Below are 21,785 nucleotides of genomic sequence, written 5' to 3'. Positions count from 1 at the left end.
CATGTTGTTCTTATGGATAATAAGTCAACTGTGGTACTTGCTTATAGTTTGATCTTATTTGACGGATTAATTAATTGCACATTGGCCTATTGACATTTCAATAAAAACTTTATTTAAAATAGGTTTCCTGTGACAGCAAATCTAAGTTCCCATAAACCTAATGTGTTAATATGGAGAATAAATTTTATATTTTTATTGATCACACAAATGGAAATTCACGTAGATTTTACTGTTGTGAAGTTATTCGATTTTACAAAGTTTTGTAAAAAAATGCAATTAAATTACTGGTTTTGTCTAAGTGTATTTGAGTGCTAATATTGTTGAGAGTAACTTGCGTATTGCGTATTAACAAATATATATATATATATATATCGTTAACCAAATTGTGTATAGGCGTTAGACAATAATCCACCACTAAATGTATCATTTATTTATATATCGAGACAGATCGATCAGCTACTGCGTCAGAGACCGATTTTGCGCAACATGTAACATACGAACCCTTTATTGCCCCTGTTGATGCTATAAACGACTGAACAAAATAATAGTTGTTTTATCCGAGTATACACCAATCATGTTATTACTAACCCTTGGCCTTAATAATACGATGTGTTGCGATAATAATGAAGACAAACAATCATGGAAAGGTCAAGCCGTTGTTTTGAGTAAAAATAAATTGTGAGTAAAGCATATTATGATAAACAATAAGACCTATTAATAAATAAGACCTTGCATTGATACAAAGCATTACATTTGTAATCATTAGATATATTTATTATTTATAAGACTGTTTTTTCCGAATGAAATGTTTTATCAAATCTATCTTCTTGCGTGATAATAGTAAATAAGCTATACTGCACATCCAAATGTTTATGAACAATCAGCGCATTACTACCCAGCAGTTTGTTCACTGACTCGCTTATTTAGAGATGCCATTGTTGTATGATTATTTTTATTATTGATGTTTCAGTGGCAATCATGGACATCCAGGCGGTGGAGGGCAAGAGAGTGGAACTACCCTGCAACGTGACACCACCAGGCCACGACAAACTCTACATGGTGCTATGGTTCAAAGCAGACGCTGGGATACCTCTTTATAGGTAATTGAACGTACACGTCGGTTCTACTGCTTACACAAACAATAAAGGATATATTTCAAGTATTCTAATAATGCATAATACAATTTGCCTTTTGTCAGTCTCTAAGATGAATGTAAATATATTGACTTTTGGGTCTGGATGTAACACATGTTTTGGAATTTTATAATATTAACATTGTGCTCGATTATTGTTGGTTAAGCTTTTTTCCTGCTAGAATAGAATCAAACTGTTGTCTTCAATTTGTTTTTTATTTAATTTTTTTTTACAAAATATTTATCTCTATCTCTCCCTTATAATACTGTATTCTTTATAAATATTAATTAATTTTTGAACCCCAAGATTTTTTACACCTGAAGTTTTGTAGCTTAAATTAGCAGAACTATTTAAAGGTAAACCTCCTAGCAACATTTAAATATCATTGCTGAGGTATACGTGCTCAAAAATTAATAACATGATCTCAATTTTGTTTAGACAGTTATTACATCGCTTCGAAAGCAATATTTTGGCCGTTTGATCAGCAAAATAAGTGCACTGGGCCTTTGGCATGTTATCGTATATGACTCGTCGAAGCCACTAAACCTGTGCTTGTTTATGTTTGCATGTTTGGGCCCAAAGCCAATATCTTGGTGGATTAAATATTGACAGCCGCGAGATTGCCCTCAGGCCGAACCTTTCCTCCAATAAATACACCTCAAACTCCGTCTTCTTTACTCTACAATTCATCGTTTTCTGCTTAAAAAGTAAATTAGTATTTAATAACAATAATACATATAACTATATTTAACTATATAACTATATTTTACTATATATAATATATTGAACTAATTAAACATGTTTGCATGACTGTAATACCAACGCAAATTATATAGCACAGCCAATTTCGTTGAGTCAAATATTTCAGCCAAACAGTAAAAAGCGCCACACTTGTGAAGAATTAATTACGAGCGTCGTGGTGCTGCCGTAGTGTTGCTTAAATGAATAACTGGATTTCCCAGATTTATTTCTCCGCGGTTTTTATAAAGATATAATGAATTTTATGAACAATGAAGCTCTACAGAATATAAAGTGTCTCGATTTTAAATTCAAAACTGTGTTTGAAATTAAATTAAATTTAATATGTTTTCTCAATTAATTCTGGTTGATTTAAATTGTTTATAAGTGAGATACTGACATTACGAAAGAATTTAATTTTATGCAGAAAATAAGGAATAGGCTACATCATTTTACTATGCTTCTACTTGATTTTAAGAAAATAAATCTATTTGGCTCAATAATATCTTGGCGTGACCTAGATAAAATATAGTTCAACTCTATTTACATTTTAAAATGTATTAATTGTTTTGGTGTTATAAAAATTAACTGATAAACTTTACTTTTTTTGCTAATGAAAGAAACACAATATCCGCATACACAATGTATTTATATACACTTTGTGTAGAGTGTATTAATCTGTCAAATTTGAAAGCTAGAAGTTGTTATGAAGCTTTCTTACAGGGACAAATAATAAAATAGCTAATTACCTGTATTTTAAATAACACTATAAGATATATTCAGAGAAAGTTGGTTTAGTGATACACTGCAGTTGTTTCTGTTAATACGTACCTAATCAATTTGGTTTATATATACAGGCTGATAAAAAGTCTGGAAACGGCTTGACATATTTTTAACTAAACTCGTTAGAAAACTCAAACCTTTCACATCTACCTATATGTATGAAAACTACTTTTTGTAAGCATTCCAATTTTTTTAACCTTCAACAGGGGACGCCCATGTGGAGTAGGAACATGATCTTTAATGTGAGCGTAGGTTAATATGGACATAATTTTAAAGGTCTGGTCAGGTGGAGTTCATTGTTGGAAACCGCGTCAAAAAAGGTTTATTCATTAGAAAATGGCTGCAGTCCAAAGTTAATGCGGAATATACCTGCACAGGCCTTAGTATTGGTAAATACTCATATTCAACATTAGCCGGGGATCTGAAAACCGGTTAAATTAGTTTTGAAGATTGAACAAACTTAGTTTATGAGCTAGTTGACTTTAAAATACAATTTCAGCTCTCAAGCTAATGTTTAATACGAGTATTTACCAATACTAAGGCCTGTGCAGGTATTTTCCGCAACATCTTTGACTGCTGCTTTTTTGTAACGGGTGAGCCTTTTTGACGCAGTTTCCGGCAATAAACTCCACTTGACCAGGCCTTTAAAATGATGTGCATATCAACCTATGCTTACATTAAAGATTATGTACCAACTCCTCATGGGCCGTCCCCTGGTGATGGTAAAACAATTTTAATGCTTGCAAAAAGTAGTTTTCATACATGTAAGTTTATGTGAAAGGTTTGAATTTTCTAACGAATTTAGTTAAAAAGATAATAAGCCGTTTCCAGACTTTTTTGTCACCCAGTATATGTATAGTATAAAAAAGGGAGTTAAAATAGGGTTGTCTTCCAATGAAGTTGTTAACAAACTCCCCTTAAGTGTTATTATTATTATTATTTATAAACCTCATGAATCATTCTAAAACTATTGTGGCCATGCATGCACGCGCATGTGTGTGTGTGTGTGTGTGTAGACGAGACAATTTAGCTTGTGTCATTACCGTGACATACTCTCACTTTGTGCTATCTTGAGTGGAATCTGGGGAGGCTTTGTGTAGAGAGTCAGTAATGGAGTCGCTGTTCCCCGCTCTATCTCACATGTTATATAGCGGACATGGTAGCTGCAATCTGGAAAACGCTTTGATATATACTAAAATAAATAAATACATTAGTAGTTAAACAGTACATGGAATTTTTGATTATATCCCTTACCAGTTTCAATATATTTTGCTGCTGACAAAAGTTTGTAAAAGTGCAGGTTATTTAAGGACAATAATTGAGTTTTGGACTTTATAAGAAACAATTTTTAGTCTAAATTTACTGTATCAATGTCAAGTTGTGATTCAAAATTGAAAATAGAAATATTTTAAACTGTAAAAATGTTAATCAATTACTTAACACACAGGTATTAAAATTTAAATATTCTAAAGGAATCTAATATAATTTCACTGGTGATCTTTTCACACTGTGATTTTTAAATAAATTGAATGTCAAAAAGCACATGAGTTTTATCTGCCAGTTAATATTATACTTATGGTTTACGTAGTAACTATTCTCACTAGCTTACGGTAAAACCGCATAACGAATTAAAAAAATTAATGGATATCGTATTTTTTTACAAAGTGAGTCTTCGGTTTCCTTGTTCATTCAAGCCTTCCATTGTGTTTATCCACGATATACTTGTATTTATATTAAACTTAATTCAACTGAAGAATTATGAGTTTTAGGACTAGACCTAACTGTGTATTATGACGTGTATACTCATGCAAAAACTTATTGTTTTATTATAAAATAATATTAAGAAAACATTGTAATATGAATATAATGTTGCCAAAAAAAAAATACTTAGAGTAGTTTAATGGTAGTAGCACACACAAATAAGGCGTGTACGTACGTTAACCGATAACTGTGTATTTACAGTTTTGACATGAGGGGCAAGCCGGCGCACCAGGCGCGTCACTGGTCCGCCAAGGAAGTGTTCGGTGACCGCGCTTTCTTCCGCACAGGTCCAGAGCCCGCCATGCTGGTGCTGGAAGGCATCAGAAGACATGACGAGGGCCTCTACCGCTGCAGAGTCGACTTTAGAAACACACCAACGCGCAGCTTCCGATACAACCTCACCATTGTCGGTTGGTACACATACTAGAGCAATTCTGTTTAGTATAACATTGTGTATATATTCTTAACTTTAGTTTTGTTATTTTTTACTACTATCTGATTTCAAGCTTTTGTTAGATAGTCTATTTTTTTCGTAGCCAAATACAAAACTTCATCCGGTACCTACAAAGAAACATCTCACTTTTAGTGTCGTACCAGTTGCTCCCCTTTGAAGACGAGCACTATAACCACTTAACCACCCAGACAAATGATTAACATTTATGGTTTAACTAGGTGTAAAATGCAGTTGTCTGCTCGCAATATTGAGCGGAGCAAGCATATTAACCCAATACTTTTCCAAAGTAAATGTTACATCTGTTTTATGTAAAATGGGATGACTACTTGCAGTATCTGAAGTCAATGGTTCATCTGGTTCACATCAATTAAATGTCTACTTGCAGTACCAAAAACCAATTGATCATAATCCTAATTTTTTATTCATTCTATAGTAAATAATGCTCAACAGTATCAATCCGATTGTTCTTCCCTTTTGTTATCTTTTTTGTAATGTGCTGGTTTAGATGATTTATTGATAAACATATGTTACGGATTTTGTTTACCTTTTGTATTGTTATCTTGCAAATACTGTAATGGCAATAATTAACCCATAAGGCCCATGTAAAATTTTGAATAGTTTTAATTCATTTAGGCAAAAGCCCTGTTGTCCGATTTGCACCATTACAGATTTATACCTTCCCATAGTTGGTTACTATCTCTGTGATAAATTTCGTGCTGATCCCATCAGCCGTTAAGGGGAGTATTTGTAAAACGAAATCGGGAGTGTAGTATAAGAGCTCCACTCAATAAGACGAATTTGACTAATTATCTTAGGGTAAGTGATTAGTTGAAATCATAATAATTTCATAAAGTAATACCCTTAAGGACTTTATTGATTAAACAACTACTGAAACAGGTAAGAATACATACTGAAACCAGTCGCCATTAAAACATACATAGTTTTCTTAAATCCCCTGAAAATTTTGATATTTCCTTGTTGTTAAAATAATCTATTTTAAGCTTAATTGGATGATAATATAGTCACAAAACCTTAGGGTCTTTTTTAGACCTTTGATAATCTCAAAGACTAAATGTAATGCTGTTGTCAGTGCCTTCTTAAAAACCCAGCATAAATGGGGGAATAATTAAGCATATACATAGTAATAGTAAAGAAGGGGCACGAAGATTTGCAGTCAAGTATAATAATTAACAGCAATAGTTTATGCGATAGCAGTAGTTATGCTGACTCAGTGTTGAGTTTCTAGGTTACATAGCAACGGCGCTGAAACTGCTGACGAAGTGTTGGGATCTAAAGCTCCCTCATGAGCTAGACACACTGATGTATGAGTTTTATGTGTTCAGTGCCCCCGGAGTACCCGGCAATCTTTGACCGCTACGGTCGTCAACTGAATGGCACTCTGGGACCCTACAAGGAGGGTGACAACGTCAGTCTGACTTGCCGGGTTGTTGGCGGTGAGTATTTGATAAAACCGTTGCAGAGTACCGTTCACTAAAAGCTAAACCAATTTAAATTATTTTACATCATATTACACAGACACAGGTACTTTTCCATCCGTATTGATAGGCTTGAAAGTTGCCCTTTACCATGCCCACATACGGAAAGTAACGCAGGCCTAATGTACTTTTACCGAGCACTGCATCGGAAGAGATTTTTACCCTGCACTTAGTCACCTGGTGAAATAAACAACTAACTGAAACAGCCTATTTTATTTTATAAAATATAAAAATATTATAATATATGTTATGTTCTAAATAAATTGTGTTATGAATTTAAAATGTAATATTTTTTTCACCACACTATGATGTTTTTGGCTGTATTACATACGTTAATTGGTGGCTGAAAGTTACGTTTTGCTGGCCATGCCAGCTGTCATCGTAATTTGGGGACCGAGCAGGTTTTTACAGGCCGGGGCCGCAAAATCAGCTGTCCGCTTACTTACTTAAAACCACTGAGCTATATATCTCAATGCTTAAAACATGAATGTATTTTAAATACACAATCAAAATCCATAGCATTGCAATAGAATTGTTACTGTCACCGTTGCCTAGCAACTATTTATTTTTATTTTTGCTGATTCCTCAAATTATTTCTTCACATAACCTTAAAGTTGTAGTTGTGTTGACTATCAGTGTGCATTATTATAGTGGTGAATAGTGGTAATTAGGTAGTGTGGTGAAAAATAGCGTTCGCACCACGGACCGAAATGGTTTTGCAGCTCTCGATCGATTTAAGTTCTCGACTTCGACTCGAACTTAAAAACTATCTCGAGCCGGCAAAACCTCATTTTCGGCCCTAGGTACGAAATATACTATTCTTCATAGTATGATGTAAAGTATAGTACGTTACTCGCCCGGTAAGCTTTACCTTACTCAAAAATTCCGCACCTTAAAACACCACTTACCGGGCTAGTAACTCAATATACTTTACATGATGTCACGACCCTTCAAAGTTGAGGTATGTAAAAGTATGAAGGTCACAGTTGTTAATTGTAATTTCACAGTAGGCTGAAAATAATTAAAAAAGAAATAATCGAATACTGCTGCTCAATATCAGGTGTATTAATCAGTGTTTTGAGTTTCTTTTTTTTATTCATGGATACAAATTAAATACTACTGACCTAATTACTAACAACCAGTGACGCAATACTTAAAAAAAATTGCCAATTTAATTTATTTCAATATGAATGTGACATTATATACACTAGCTGTTACCCACGGGCTTCACCCCGTTTGACTTCATTAAACATTAATATAGCAATTGATTGGTCAAGTTAAGCTGAAATAAACAAAACAGAATACAGAAATACAAACAAATAAACACACGTAATTTTAATAAGGTAATAAATTGAAAGATTATGGATTTTCCTTGCTACCTTTATTTACGTGATGTAACTAATGCTATAGTTCGACCGCTTAGAAAACGACCTGCGCGCTAATGCTAAACCAATGCTGGAGGAGGTCGCTTTCTAAGCGGCCGAACTATACTATGATATTATGATATAATTTGTCTAAAATATCAGTAGAATATTTATATATTAACATATGAGTTTTTAAAATTTAACTTTACTCCACATTTCATCAAAACGGCAGTAAAATATCATTTCGCCAAGAGTTTTATACACCAATGTTCAAGCAATTCAAGATAGGGTAAAGTAAGGGTAAATAGTGCTCTTTATTTTCTGCGCATATATCAATTGAATACACAAAGATTTACCCATTACACCATCATTACTATAACTAGTACTAAAATTTGAAGTAAATTACGTTGATGTTCATTTTAAGCTACTGCACCCACCGTATCAACAGCGTCACTCGAATGTACCTTGGCTTGCAGGGCGGCCGGAGCCTACTGTACGATGGCTGGTGAACGGCCAACTGGTGGACGACGAGTATGAGCACAACTCCGGTGACGTCATCGAGAACAGACTAACCTGGTCATCCATCACGAGGAAGGACTTGGAGTCCGTGTTCAGCTGTCAGGCGAGCAACACGAACCTGACAGATCCCCGGGAAACGTCCCTAGTCCTAGACCTCTTCCGTGAGTGTAGTAACAACATCATTATTGTGTTAAGAGAATCAAAATCAAAACATCAATGAAAGGGGATGAATTTGCTATATAGGAATTATTGTGTACCAATAATTAGAAGTATTTAATTTTAAAATTTGTTTGAAGTTAAAGCCTCGCTGTGTTACTCGAGATGTATGAATGGAATATAGATAGTGTTTTGTTTGTTGCAGTCAAGCCTCTTACTGCTAGAATCCACACATCCAGGTCGCCCCTGGTGGCTGACATGTCGTACGACATTATTTGCAACTCTGCGGGATCCAGACCACCAGCTGTCATCACGTGGTACAAGGGAAAACATCATCTCAAGAAAGCCAAGGTTTGCTTTGCCATGCATGTAGTTTACAAAGACCTGAAGATTTTCAAATTAGGTTGATTGAAATTATAATAAATGGTTTCATTTTAGAATTGTAGCCGTATAAAAGAACAAGGTCAAAAATGTGTTGGTTGAATGTATATTTCTTGATTTATCTTCTACGTCATTAGAAAAGTGTTAGTTTTTTTTATTGTTTAAACCCTATTATTTTTACCATCCAGACTGGACTTTTGTTAAAAAGCATACATACAACCCATGGCTTAACAATTAATCTACAGAACGATTAATCCTAAGGCCATCCTAAGTACAAAACCAATCACAATACGGATCGAAACAGGAACATTAAGAATCAAAGGCATGTTTAATATACCGAATACAAATGTTTAAAGTTATTAGTGTCATTAACGAAAATTACAATTGTGGTTTGTATACATGTTGCCGATGGGGAGACATTAGGTAATACGGTTTGTAGGATTAGTGTATTGTTACGATTACTTCTAACGAAAAGAAACATTTGCTAATTAGGCCTATATAAAAAGCACACTAGAAACATAGGTTGGTTCTCGTATATATCATAGTATGACCCTTTGTATATCATATGCATATACTATCTTCGTATGACTGGTTGTGCAATGTACAGGAGGAGGTGAGAGATAACCAGAACGTGACGACCAGCATGATGACGTTCGTGCCGACGACGGAGGATGACGGTAAAGTGATCACCTGCAGAGCTGAGAACCCCAACGTGACAGGACTGTTCTACGAGACAACCTGGAACATCGATGTTGTATGTAAGTGGAGATGTAATGTAACCTACTTTGTGGCACATGTCACAGCTTTATGTTGTTTGTAGAAAATAATGACACTCTTTTATGACACCCCTTGTATCGTGAATTTCGTTCAACTAAACAAGTATTGCATTTGCATTTTATGATAAATTGTAGGAAATTGATACCGTAGTAGAATATGTGGGAATTCAATATCTACAGTAAATCAGAATATTATTGGTCCTTTCACAACTCAGAAACGCAGATAGAAATTCCAAACTTATCATATTATTATATTATTATGCATGCACTTACACTGCTATAGAGCATGCACACAACTTTACTAGTTTTAAAAGATGTAGACTATCACCCGCGTATTGGAAATTTATAAATATTAAGATCTACTACACCACATCCTAATTGCTACAGGTAAATGATCCTGGAAGTGTTATTAAAAGTAATGTTTCTTTTGTGTTCTTTTTGTCATTTTATATTATTGGAAGTGTGTAGTTAGTGTGTTGTTTAAGTGTTTCGATAATAACATAAATTTGAATGCTTCATGTAGATAACTGTCCAGTGACCAAATTCTTTACCCGTACCAGCGATATGGTAGTGTCTCTACAGTATTCTGTAGCCGTGTGTCAACCTTGAGTGCAGCAGTAAATTTCTAATGTTTAACTTACTATAATTATAATGAAACGTTACTAATGTACACCAAATACATGTTTCTAGACCCACCAATAGTGTCGCTACGTCTCGGCAGCACATTGAACGCATCTGATATCAAGGAAGGTGACGATGTCTACTTCGAGTGCCATGTACGAGCCAACCCACCATGGAGACGTCTTACATGGCTACACGATGTAAGCTGTCTGGTGTTGGCTTCATCCAGTTTATGTTTTATTCCATGTTCGTTTCACAACAGATCATAATTTTAAACACAGAACGTTTAGCTGATCCATATAAGGCCTTACTAAGAATTATAAACTGTTATCTAAGTCAATAGAACATATAAAAAAAATCAAATGTATGACCATTGGGACTGAAAATAATAGCCTACTAAATCTCCAGTAGCCTACCTGTACTCACTGGCTTAGCAACAATTGTATACCATTCTATAAACATATATGTATATAATTGTATAAACATGTTTCTCTGTCCAAAAAAATAATGTTATGTTAATCAACCCCTATGATAAGAGACTTAAATGTACAAAAGTAATTTGGAATCAGACCAGAAATATAAACCTTATGACATTATGATTATTGATACTCAAACAACCATAATATAATGCTACATCATAACATACGGTAGATCATGTGAACAATTGTGTTAGGGTTTCACTATCTGGAACGTTTCAGGGCGTGATTCTGAGTCACAACGTGTCCGCTCGGCTGATCCTCATCAACCAGAGTCTAGTGCTGCAGAAGGTGACCAGACAGAGCGCTGGTAGTTATGCTTGTGTTGCGGTCAACAGTGAGGGAGACACCAACAGTAACACGCTGCACCTCCGCGTCAAGTGTTAGTAGTGTCCTGCTTCACAATTCAAAACACAAAGTTCACACTTAAACTTACTATTATTATGAATAGAAAACCGATAGGACCACTCAAAAGATCAATGACTCAATACAGGTAGACATAATATCAGGGTAGAAGGGAAAGTAAAACTTATTCAATCATTTTCATATATTTATATACATGTATTTCTTTTCAATAAAAGCTACAATCTGTAAGGCCGTGGTTAAATCCGCTTGGTCTCTGTAGCTGCTAATGTAGGTCCTTCATCTGTATTGAAAAATATTTTCTTTTGTCAACATTATCATGACAACATTCACGGTTCACAAAAGAGGAAACCCTCAAAAGCTATGAAACAGAACATGGTGAATAAACTAAACGCTATCATCATAGAGTTGGTTATAGTGCAATTTCATTGTACTAGACTTAAAATAAGACGCTATATTGATGCAAAATACTCGTACTATGTTTTGGATAAGTACATCTACTAGCTCCCTTAAAATTTTTGAGTAAATTTATTTTACAACTTGTACCTGCTAAAACAATTTAAATAAAGAAAATGTGTAGTATTTCTTATTCTACTTAAAAACTGTACCTCAATTACGAGTGTTGTAATTTTGGCATGGCCGAGCTCCGATTATTTATATCGGAATATTTGAATTGAAAAGGCTTATAGGCCAACATTTTAATTCGAGAAGTACAGCACAGTATAAAAAAACATACGTGTTGACGTTGGATATTATTATATTTACTAAAGGTAATTTTAATTAGCTTTGTGTGATTACTTTACAGACGCACCGACATGCAAGCAGGATCGTATCCTGGTGGTGGGAGCCTCGAGGTCCGAGAACCTGGACATCGTGTGTGAGGTTGATGCAGACCCGCCGGCCCGCAGCTTCAGATGGAAGTTCAACAACTCCGGGGAGACGCTGAACGTCGGTCAAGAGAGGTTCTCGTCTAACGGTACGGCAAGTGTGCTGCGCTACACGCCTGTGGCTGACCTGGACTATGGGACTCTTAGCTGCTGGGCTGACAACGCCATCGGCACACAGGCGAACCCGTGTCTCTTCCAGGTCGTCGCCGCCGGTGAGTCACAATCTGCCTATGGCCTTAGTGACGATAAATGTCCATGGATTATCAATTGGAAAATATTTTTTTCAGAATGTATAATAATAGTTTATTACTATTGGTAAGAATAGCCGCAATGTAAAATGTTTTCAATTACACAGTTCAATTTTACCCCTTCTAATTAATTGATCGATTACACGAGTTCACTGATGCCAAACTATACATTACTAAATACTAAATTATGCTGTGATTTTGATGTATTATAGATGTGTAGTTTATTGTGCACTAGCAGTAATTTGAATATAAAATTGTAAATATACCTTTGTTCATAATATCAAACTATATGTTGCTAGTTTTTAAGCATAACATTTCCAAATCCACATTTACGGTTCAAATACAATCGGAATCTTTAACATTGAATGCAGTATGACATGTACGATACTTTGTAGACTGAAGAAAAGTTGCAAAATAAAACGTTAGCCAATAGTATGAAGAGTTGGTGAACAAACATAAAGGAATTTCTAATGAGGACTGACAATTAACCCAGATTCACTGGTACAATGCAGCTCGCTATAACATCCCCCTAACGAGGCTTTTGTACAACAATAAAATACGTCCGCAGTATACAGAGTTGTCGTGCAACGCCAGTAATGCATTAACATTTACTGTGCCCCATTATAGAAACATAATACACAACAGCGTATTTGCTGCTTTTGTTTACCAAGCGGGTAGATTCTGCGATTTATTTACGAGACAATTAGTCACTTTAAATGCTTTAACACGCATGGGATGGAAACATTGGTTTTTATTTTCGTATATTTTTTTGTCAGTTTTCCTGTTAATTTAATCTTACTAATATTATAAATGTGAAAGTTTGTGTGTTTGTTTGTTTGTTTGTTTGTTTGTTTGTTTGTTTGAAGTTCAATCACGCATTAATTACTGGATGGATTGGGCTCAAATTTGGCATGATGATAGCTCACATTCCCGATTAACATATAGGCATATTTTTATCTCAAAAATCCTTTCGGACTCCGCCCTAGTGGCTCTAGTTTTTCCCATGTTAACCTTAAGAGTACTCATATTTAAATGGAATTAAAGAATTTAGTCAGCTGTTTCAACTAAAAAGGTTGGTTCTATGATATGCAAAGGCATTAAAAGTTATAAGATTTACCAACAGGTTGCAGCACTATTATTTTTTTTCATTTATGAAAACAGATAATTTGAACTAAGCAGCAACAATAGCTGTGATACACAATGATAACTGTCTGTTTACAGTTATGTTTATGTTTTTAATTTCACGAATAATTTGTGATATTTTGTGAATCTTTAATAATTTTTTTTCCTATTGTTTGGGTGAAGTGGTAGAACATTATGGCTATGGTAGATGTGTAATACTATAGTATACCGTAAATTTAAAGAAGCAAATTGTATCATACTTTGTCCTCCCTCATTGCAAACGCTAAGCTTGAGTATAACTGTACTAAGCATTTTATACTTATATGCCACTCCCGTACGAAGGACGGGTACTCTGCTAGTAAATTATAATTACAGAATTATGTTTGTCTTTATTCAATAATTTGAATTACTGTATTTTATACCTAGGACCAAAAATGTTTTATGAGTTTTGTTCTATGGATAGCTGCTAAACCTTTTCGAGCTGTGGTACGAACGCCATGCTTCACCACACTATAAACAATTTTGCTCGTATACAACGAATGCACACGAACAGTCGACACAACTACAACCTTAGGGTTATGAGAAGACAGAGGTTATTTTGAGAAATCAGCAAATATAATAATAAATAATTGCTAAGTAGTGACAATAAAACTAGTTTATTGCAACGCATATGGATACTGCTTGTGTTTTAATAAAAATAAAAATAAATAAATAAATAAAAAACTATACCCCATACTTTAGTTAAATTGTATACGTTATAAGACTTTCTATGTAGCTTAAACTTTGGTTTAATCTGACACTTTTGTTTGCATCACAGGCAAGCCATTTGCAGTACGTAACTGCTCGCTCTCCAACCAGACGGCCAGCTCTGTGGAGGTCAGCTGTTTTGCCGGGTTCGACGGAGGACTTCCTCAGACATTTCTATTGGAATTGTACTCTGGTGACTCTGCAGTGCCTCGCTACAACATTTCCTCGGACACGCCGTACTTTCTGCTGGCGGACCTAGAGCCAGACGTGCTCTTCCGTGTTGTCGTCTTTGCTGTCAACTCCAAAGGCCGTTCTCCTGGCATCGTACTTGAAGAGCTCACATTTAGGGATCCGGAAAAAAGAACAGGTAAATTAGTTTTGTATTTATGAGTGCGAGGACAATATAAAACTCTTGTGAATCAAAATATCATGACTTATCAAGGTTAAGTGTGCAAAATACCTCTATTGTACCTTAATGTTTAGTTTTCATTTACTTTCATCGTAAAAAAATCTGAAGTAACTAGCTCATTTTAGAGATTACCGCATCACTGATGATTTGAAAATCATTTGCATAAAAGTGAGGATCCGCACATTTTCCTTATTCACGCCCATATTCTAATTACATACATACATGTTCACAGGCAGTGACGCGGACGAGTCATTATCCTCCGTAGTAGCTGTAGTAGCAGGAGCAGCTGCGACGTTGCTGCTGGTGATGGTGTGTGTATTAGTGAGAATCCGAAACTCGTCCTCCAACCACGATCATCGCCTTATGTCAGAAAAGGTCACTCTTCCACCTGTTGAGAAGCCCGCCAACAGGGAGCCACCGGATGAGAAAGATCCAGACGTAATCCCAGCAAAATTTGGTAATCATTTATAACTTCCGTAATTTTAGTTCTAGAATTCATTGTGGTGGTCAATTCATGGATTCGGAATGTGTTAATTCTAATAAAACTATCCTAAAAGTTTGTAATGGACTATTTTCCCTTGTATATATGGCTTTCAGAGCATTTGAATTTAGAGACGAACTTCAAAGGCTAATCCCCTTTATTCAAAATAACGTAGCTTGAAGAGTATTCAATTTGCTATGGCATTTAGAAGTCGTATTAGATCTACAGTATGTTTGCCTTAAAATAATAGGTACTATTCAGTACTAGAATTTGAAAAAACCATGGTTCAGGTACATTCGGAGTAGGTTCTTTTGGAACTATGTTCATCCGAGTGATGGTTAGAATTATTTATACCTTTATCCCTTAGGAATGAAGGATTACCAAAACAGCAATACCCTAATTCTTATTTTTTATAATATGGTTTTATGATTTTCTGACATCAGATTTATATAATATGATTCACATTTGCTGTGTTTATTTAGTTTACGGTTCATGTTTTCTTTTTTACGAAAAAACATAGAGAAGCCATAAATAACAATATCACGAACGCAGTAACAGAATTATGTGAAGATCGGAGTTCCCGGAAATGAAGAATGTTATAAGTGGTTAGCCATAAAGCCCTCTTAACAGTTCATTTAATTTTATGAGACTACCGGTAACCTCTTCCCAAAATTCTGTAATAGGCCCCTTTAAATATATTTTTTAAACATTAAAATTCCACCGTTTGATTAGCGGTAGACATATATCTTTCATTATTGGTTTCCAGTGTATTTTAATCCATTATTTGTTTATTTATCATCCACATTTACAACTAAGATTTTATTTTATTCCGCAAAGTATATTCTTTTAGCACACATAAAAAAAACGAGAATATATTTAAAGTGAATCTGATAACTAACTTTTCAGTTATCCACTTTGCATTTATATGTCAAGAATTATTAAGTGATAAAATGGAAGAATTACCTTATCCAACCACAGTTGCTAGTATAACAACTAGTTTCGTTCCTTATAACATCGTCAGGTCATTGTATGCAACCACATCTTCAATGTATAAATACATTGTGGTATGTCAAAAGATTCATTAAAACACTGTCAGATTCACAATAGTAAATACCCCCGCCACAGCAAACCTGCCGACTAAGCGAATTTCCATTTGTCTGAATTGATTTTCAGTTAAATATATTTTATAACATTAGGTTTAACGAGTACCTAGGTTTGCTGCTACAAGGAAACTAATAAAGTGTGTTTTTGAGTAAAATATTGATAGCTTAGTACAAAATAAATAAATTTGCCAAGTTTGATAAAAATATATCCATAAACAAGCAAACTACAACATTTGACAATATTCTCCATAAGAATAACATGGGAATTTTAAATTTACAATTTTTTTAATTTTCTCCGTTACTAATAATCGAACAAAAATACTTTTATATACTAAATTATTTGTTTTTTTAAGCTCTTTAAAAAGGTCTAAAGAGAAATCGGGAAATTTTGTGTTTTGAGGGTCAAAAGTGAGAAAACCCAATTTTTACCCCATAAAACCCCCCGTAAAGCCCCGTTCCCATGGTCCGATCGTGCTGGTTCGCGAACTCATTCAAGTTTATCCCGCTTTACACCTTTAAACCAAATTTCATCAAAATCGGACAAAAATTACTCAAGTTATCGCGTTCACGGACGTATATATATATATATATATATATATATAAGTCTATATATATATACATATATAAAAATTTGAACGAATGGTGTTTTTGGCCTCTGGGGACATCAAAATGAAAAAGTAAATCGGTCCCGGGTCTAGGTCTTACCGTGCCACCTACGGTAATAGCTACTTCCCTATAGGGAAATTCGCTAAAACTAGTCATGTTGATCAAATTATTAAAATTGAATAAAAAGTGATAAAATTGGTTAAAACTGTAAAGGCTGGCCAGCACTCTTTTATCACTGAATGACTAGTTTTTACTATTGTGAATCTGACAGTGTTTTAAAGAATCTTTTGACATACCACAATGTATTTAGGCCTATACATTGAAGATGTGGTTGCATATGTTACACTCAATCTCCGAATTCGGACAATGTCCGAAATTTCTACCCACTCCGCGATGTGGATAGTGTGAAATACCCACGTCGCGGAGTGAGCATTTTATTCGGACATTGGCCGAAGTGAAATGCCCAGACCGCGTTGTGGGTAAATTGATTTACTCAAATGCCGAAGTCACAACGTTCTTCGGCGAGTGAGTAAATCCAAAATACCCACAACGCGATGTGAGCAAGATGTATTGCCCACGTCGCGTTGTGGGTATTTCTAGTTTAGGCAAACGCCGAATTCACGTTCAGACATTTCACCCCCACCATTTGCACTATTTGCGATTAGGATGGATGGACCTGCACGTGCATTGTGTTTTCTTTACTGTTGCTGCCCTGTAGTGATACGCTAGTGATGGACAGTCCTTATCATCGAAAGATTATCGCCGAATCAACCGCTTCGATGTCATAAACATTGATGACAAAGAAATTTTAATTGTAAAAACAACTGGTGAAATGACAGATATAAAATATTTTTGTCACATTGATCAAATGTATGACACAATTCATCAGCTCAATTGCGAGTTGGTCTTAAGAAAGAGAAAGCTATGGAAGTAGAGCTTAAAAAGAAATTTTGCAAGATTACCAGAGAGGTGATTAAAATATACTTGGATATGTTCGAACCTTGCTCACTGAAGAAAAAATCTCAAAGTAAAGGACTGGCCGTTAAACCCATCATTATTGAATTCACGATGTCAGGTAAGATTAGTTTTAACTTTTAAATCCTTTCGCTAAATTAGAGTGACTTTAGAATAATGTGTCAATAAGTAAAAGAAAGATGTAACAAGAACTGTGTGATAATCGGTGTTTTAAAGTTACTCCTATTTTTGTAAATCGGAAAAACGTATTCTCAATGTATGTGTAATGGACCTTTTTATATTTGTTCCTATTCGGTGATTTGCTGTTTATTTTCTAAAATGCTATTTTATACATTAAATAATTATAATCAAAACATAAATTTTATTTATTTTACCTAGTGATTGTGGATTTCATGTAGATTTTTGGGTATACGGTAGTTTATGCAGGCTATTCGGCGTTTGCGCAAACTAGAAATATCCACTACCCGACGTGGGCAATCATTCTTGCTCACATCGCGTTGTGGGTATTTTGAATTTGCTCAATGGCCGAAGAAGGTTTTGACTTCGGTGTTTGAGTAAATCAGTTTACCCACAACGCGGTCTGGGCATTTCGTTTCGGCCAATGTCCGAAATAAAATGCCCACTCCGCGACGTGGGTATTTCACACTATCCACATCGCGGAGTGGGTAGAAATTTCGGACATTGTCCGAATTCGGAGATTGAGTGTAACACATACAATGACCTGACGATGTTCTAGGGAACGAAACTAGTTGTCATACTAGCAACTGTGGTTGGATAAGGTAATTCTTCAATTTTATCAATTATATATTCCAACCAAGGGTCACAATGAATAACAATTATTAAGTATCTTGATTAGGTTATAAAACTTATAACAATGCGGTTATTATTTAATATGCTTAAAATAAATTGTGTTACATTTAAAGCAAATGAACGCAAAATAGGAGATATAGTCCATTATTAAAATGTAACACATAGCATTCTGTATTTGTACCAAACTATTAACTGCTAAGAGTTTTTTTTTTTTGTTTTTTTATATATATATAGAATAAAACTATGTAATTCGAGGTATTTGATTCCATTTCGGTGATTTGTCTATTATCTACTCTTGAAAATGTCCGTTATTACTGGTGTAATCACTAATCAGTCTTCAAATAATTTGAAGATGAAAATGAAACAGTAAAATCGGTGAGGATTTTAATTAGATAGAACTATTATATTACTTAGGTACGGTTACTAAACTTTGAAATGCAATATGAAATGTTGGGGTAAGGAATATTTGTGATGAAATACCACGGAATATTTAACAGGGTTTAGTTAGTGCTCATTAAAGTAGAAATAAAGTGAGCAACGTAATAGATTGTACTACAAGATGTAAAGTGGTATTCCACTTCAACCCAGCTTCCCTTTGCATTATTCAGTACCACTAACTGTAAAAGCTCTACAAAACCTTGTTTCTTTACAAAAGTAGTAATTTTTATATACTACAACGCCCTGCAATGCGGTAACACGAATTTCATTTAAATAAAATACAATGTTTCTCATGCCTATCTCTTACTAATTATTTTTGTATTATTTCGTGTCCAAACGAAATAATTTAAAATAGTAATAAGATCTTTCGTTATCTAATTATATGGTACTTAATATTCACAAAAGAAATTAACAACACCACCTTGTTTTATTAAGTAGTGGTTCCACCAATAACCTGTTGCTGTTTGACTTGAATGCTTATTTGGACGTGTTTTGTTCCGTATATAACGTCTGATATATAAAGTATAATAATATGGTCAAAACGTTTTTCTCGTAGATGCATTCAATTTATACAATCCAACTATGGCCAATTTATTGGATTTATAATGAAAATATGTGCATAGTGATGAAGTTTATTAAGCTTACATGTTTTTCAATAACTATGACACCGTTCTTTGTCTACAGACCCGGTCGGTGTGATTGGGAATGGAACGGTAATTAGAAACCCCCAAGATCCAGCGGAGACAGATATGAACGACCCTCTTCATTGGCGCCAGGCACCGGTATGTTCACTGTTCAGTGGAGAAATCACTATATCAACTCTACTAAAACACATAGAAGTCACTAATGTCAATAGTAACATTCAATGCTGGTTAAGCTCAGGGAGTAGGAGGAGAAGAATAAATTCAATATTTAGGTTTAAACTCCAGGCTATATTTGATTGGTTAAGTAAAAAAAATTACAACCATCCTTTAAAAATGGTTTGCAGATGATTTAAAAACATTCTTATCAGCATTTGACAAGCTTAAACCCCTATTTAAGACATAAAAGATAATATTAGGTATAAAAATAAAAAGTTATACGAAGACACGCATTGGAGAAAAGGGATATAAGTGATAATTTTCATTTGTCTAGTTGCTAAATTAATTCAAATAGACAACACTAATTATAAATTTAGGTTAGTATCTACCTTCAACCCGGTTAGATTTCCTTTTAATTAGGTGAAATAAATAATAATATCTTACAATTTCAACCTTTTTTAAGAACTTTCTATACATAAAAGCAACAAAGACTACTTTGAACAACATAAGCTTTTTCATTTGTATCACTATGATGATCTATACCTAACGCACCCACGACTTTCTTGAACATAATACTTCGTGCTTAATCTCATTTGCAATGTTTTTACTATATCAAAATGTTAGCATCGATTGATTTGACCGATGTTATTTTTATGGAATGTCATACCTTATGGTTAAAAAACTTTTTTTATGTTAAAATTTTTGACAATTCATTGGAGGAAGTTCAGGCACTCCTTATGAAAGTGATGTAAGTATGGGCGTGCATTGCATCTCATTTGCAATGTTTTACTTTATCCATGTTTGCCTCCTGGATTGAATACCAGTGATACCAGTGAGTGGGTTGAATACCTGGATTGAGTCAGTGTACCGGTCCGCACAACGATGTAATCACTTTTGTTTAGGCCGGCCAAAAAGTATAATTTTTCAATGTTACGTGTAAATATAAATGTTTCGTGTGTCAGTGTATGTGTATATGTGTAAGTAGTGGCGAACTACGGGTTTAACGCCACTTGGGGCACGTTTTCCCATAAGAAATAACATGGGATCATTTTTTGGCCACTAAAACCAAAAATCCTGATCTTTGCCTATACATCCCCTATACTACTGTACAACTCCATTAACATTACAAATCAACATATATTTTCAAATCATGTGAGATTTGCAGCAGAACTCAAGCGCGCTCCCGGCCCACGCTTCTCATCTCCAGCGGTGTGTAGTAGTATAGTAGTGTAAAAACGCTATTCACTGGAGGATCAGGCGGTGCAACCCCCAATTGTACCATAGCACCCCATCATGTGTACACAATATTTTACTCACGATGTTTCACCTGTTTTGGATTGAATATATATTTTTGTGTGTAAAAACACTATTAACTGTATCAGGAGCAACACCGTGTATTTTTTTAGTAGTATAGTTTGTCGCCGCCGTTTTTTGGGGTGCGTCGTTTTTGGGCCAACTCCCCGCCTCACGCCTAATTGCTAGTACATCTACCATTCCCCTTTCTAGTTGTTCTATTGACTGATTTGATATGTTGTAGTCTATATTTCTGTCTTATCTATATATATTAGTCGTATGAGTTGTTTAATATTTGCATTTCTTTGTCTTTTGAGATATACCTCTTAAACTTGCTCTTGGGCCTATACAAGCCTATATAAATGTACAACTCCATATCTATATTGTATAATTTCAAATCCATATCCATTCACATGTATATTCTCAAAATCATCAACTTGACAGTGCGAGGTTTGTACGCGAACTCGTGCGCGCTCCCGACTCATGGCGTGCTCCCTTGGACATCCTTAGTGGAAATCCATGAATTCTGGCTACTTGGGAACCCAAGCCATTTGACATATAATAAATCACCTTTTCTCCTAATAACCTTTTCTATCAAATACATGTCTTTATACTTGGTCTTTAACAACTCCACTGTATAGAAGCCTCCCCGGATTATATTACCATTTTCATCTTTCAAGATATAAGTCACAGGCTTTGTATTCTTTACTTCTGCTATTGTAAATAGTTCCCCTGTCCAATTCAGAGTATAACCTTTACTAAAAACATGTTTATACTTGGAAATCCTCACACTATCACCTACCTTATATCTTGGCTTTTTAACTTGCACTACTTTAGAAGTCAAC

The 21,785-nt window shown here is 34.7% G+C and overlaps 1 protein-coding gene across 1 annotated transcript in view; it reads left to right on the top strand.

Moving 5' to 3' along the window:
- Nucleotides 1-21,785, top strand: part of LOC128983446 (nephrin-like) — a 206,418-nt gene that overhangs the window by 171,637 nt on the left and 12,996 nt on the right. Inside the window, exons 2-13 of the mRNA XM_054402745.1 lie at nucleotides 971-1,100; nucleotides 4,617-4,825; nucleotides 6,213-6,323; nucleotides 8,206-8,409; nucleotides 8,610-8,755; nucleotides 9,393-9,543; nucleotides 10,252-10,382; nucleotides 10,881-11,040; nucleotides 11,827-12,120; nucleotides 14,096-14,392; nucleotides 14,667-14,891; nucleotides 19,532-19,629. Of these exons, the coding sequence (XP_054258720.1) occupies nucleotides 971-1,100; nucleotides 4,617-4,825; nucleotides 6,213-6,323; nucleotides 8,206-8,409; nucleotides 8,610-8,755; nucleotides 9,393-9,543; nucleotides 10,252-10,382; nucleotides 10,881-11,040; nucleotides 11,827-12,120; nucleotides 14,096-14,392; nucleotides 14,667-14,891; nucleotides 19,532-19,629 (2,156 nt within the window). The remainder of the gene's footprint in view (nucleotides 1-970; nucleotides 1,101-4,616; nucleotides 4,826-6,212; nucleotides 6,324-8,205; nucleotides 8,410-8,609; nucleotides 8,756-9,392; nucleotides 9,544-10,251; nucleotides 10,383-10,880; nucleotides 11,041-11,826; nucleotides 12,121-14,095; nucleotides 14,393-14,666; nucleotides 14,892-19,531; nucleotides 19,630-21,785) is intronic.

Source organism: Macrosteles quadrilineatus, unplaced genomic scaffold (assembly GCF_028750875.1).
Source record: "Macrosteles quadrilineatus isolate MER2022 unplaced genomic scaffold, UCM_ALF_1.0 Scaffold_1__1_contigs__length_201487025, whole genome shotgun sequence".
NCBI classification, from domain to species: domain Eukaryota; kingdom Metazoa; phylum Arthropoda; class Insecta; order Hemiptera; family Cicadellidae; genus Macrosteles; species Macrosteles quadrilineatus.
The sequence above is the reverse complement of the archived record's forward strand: the minus strand, read 5'-3'. Positions and strand labels throughout refer to the sequence as shown.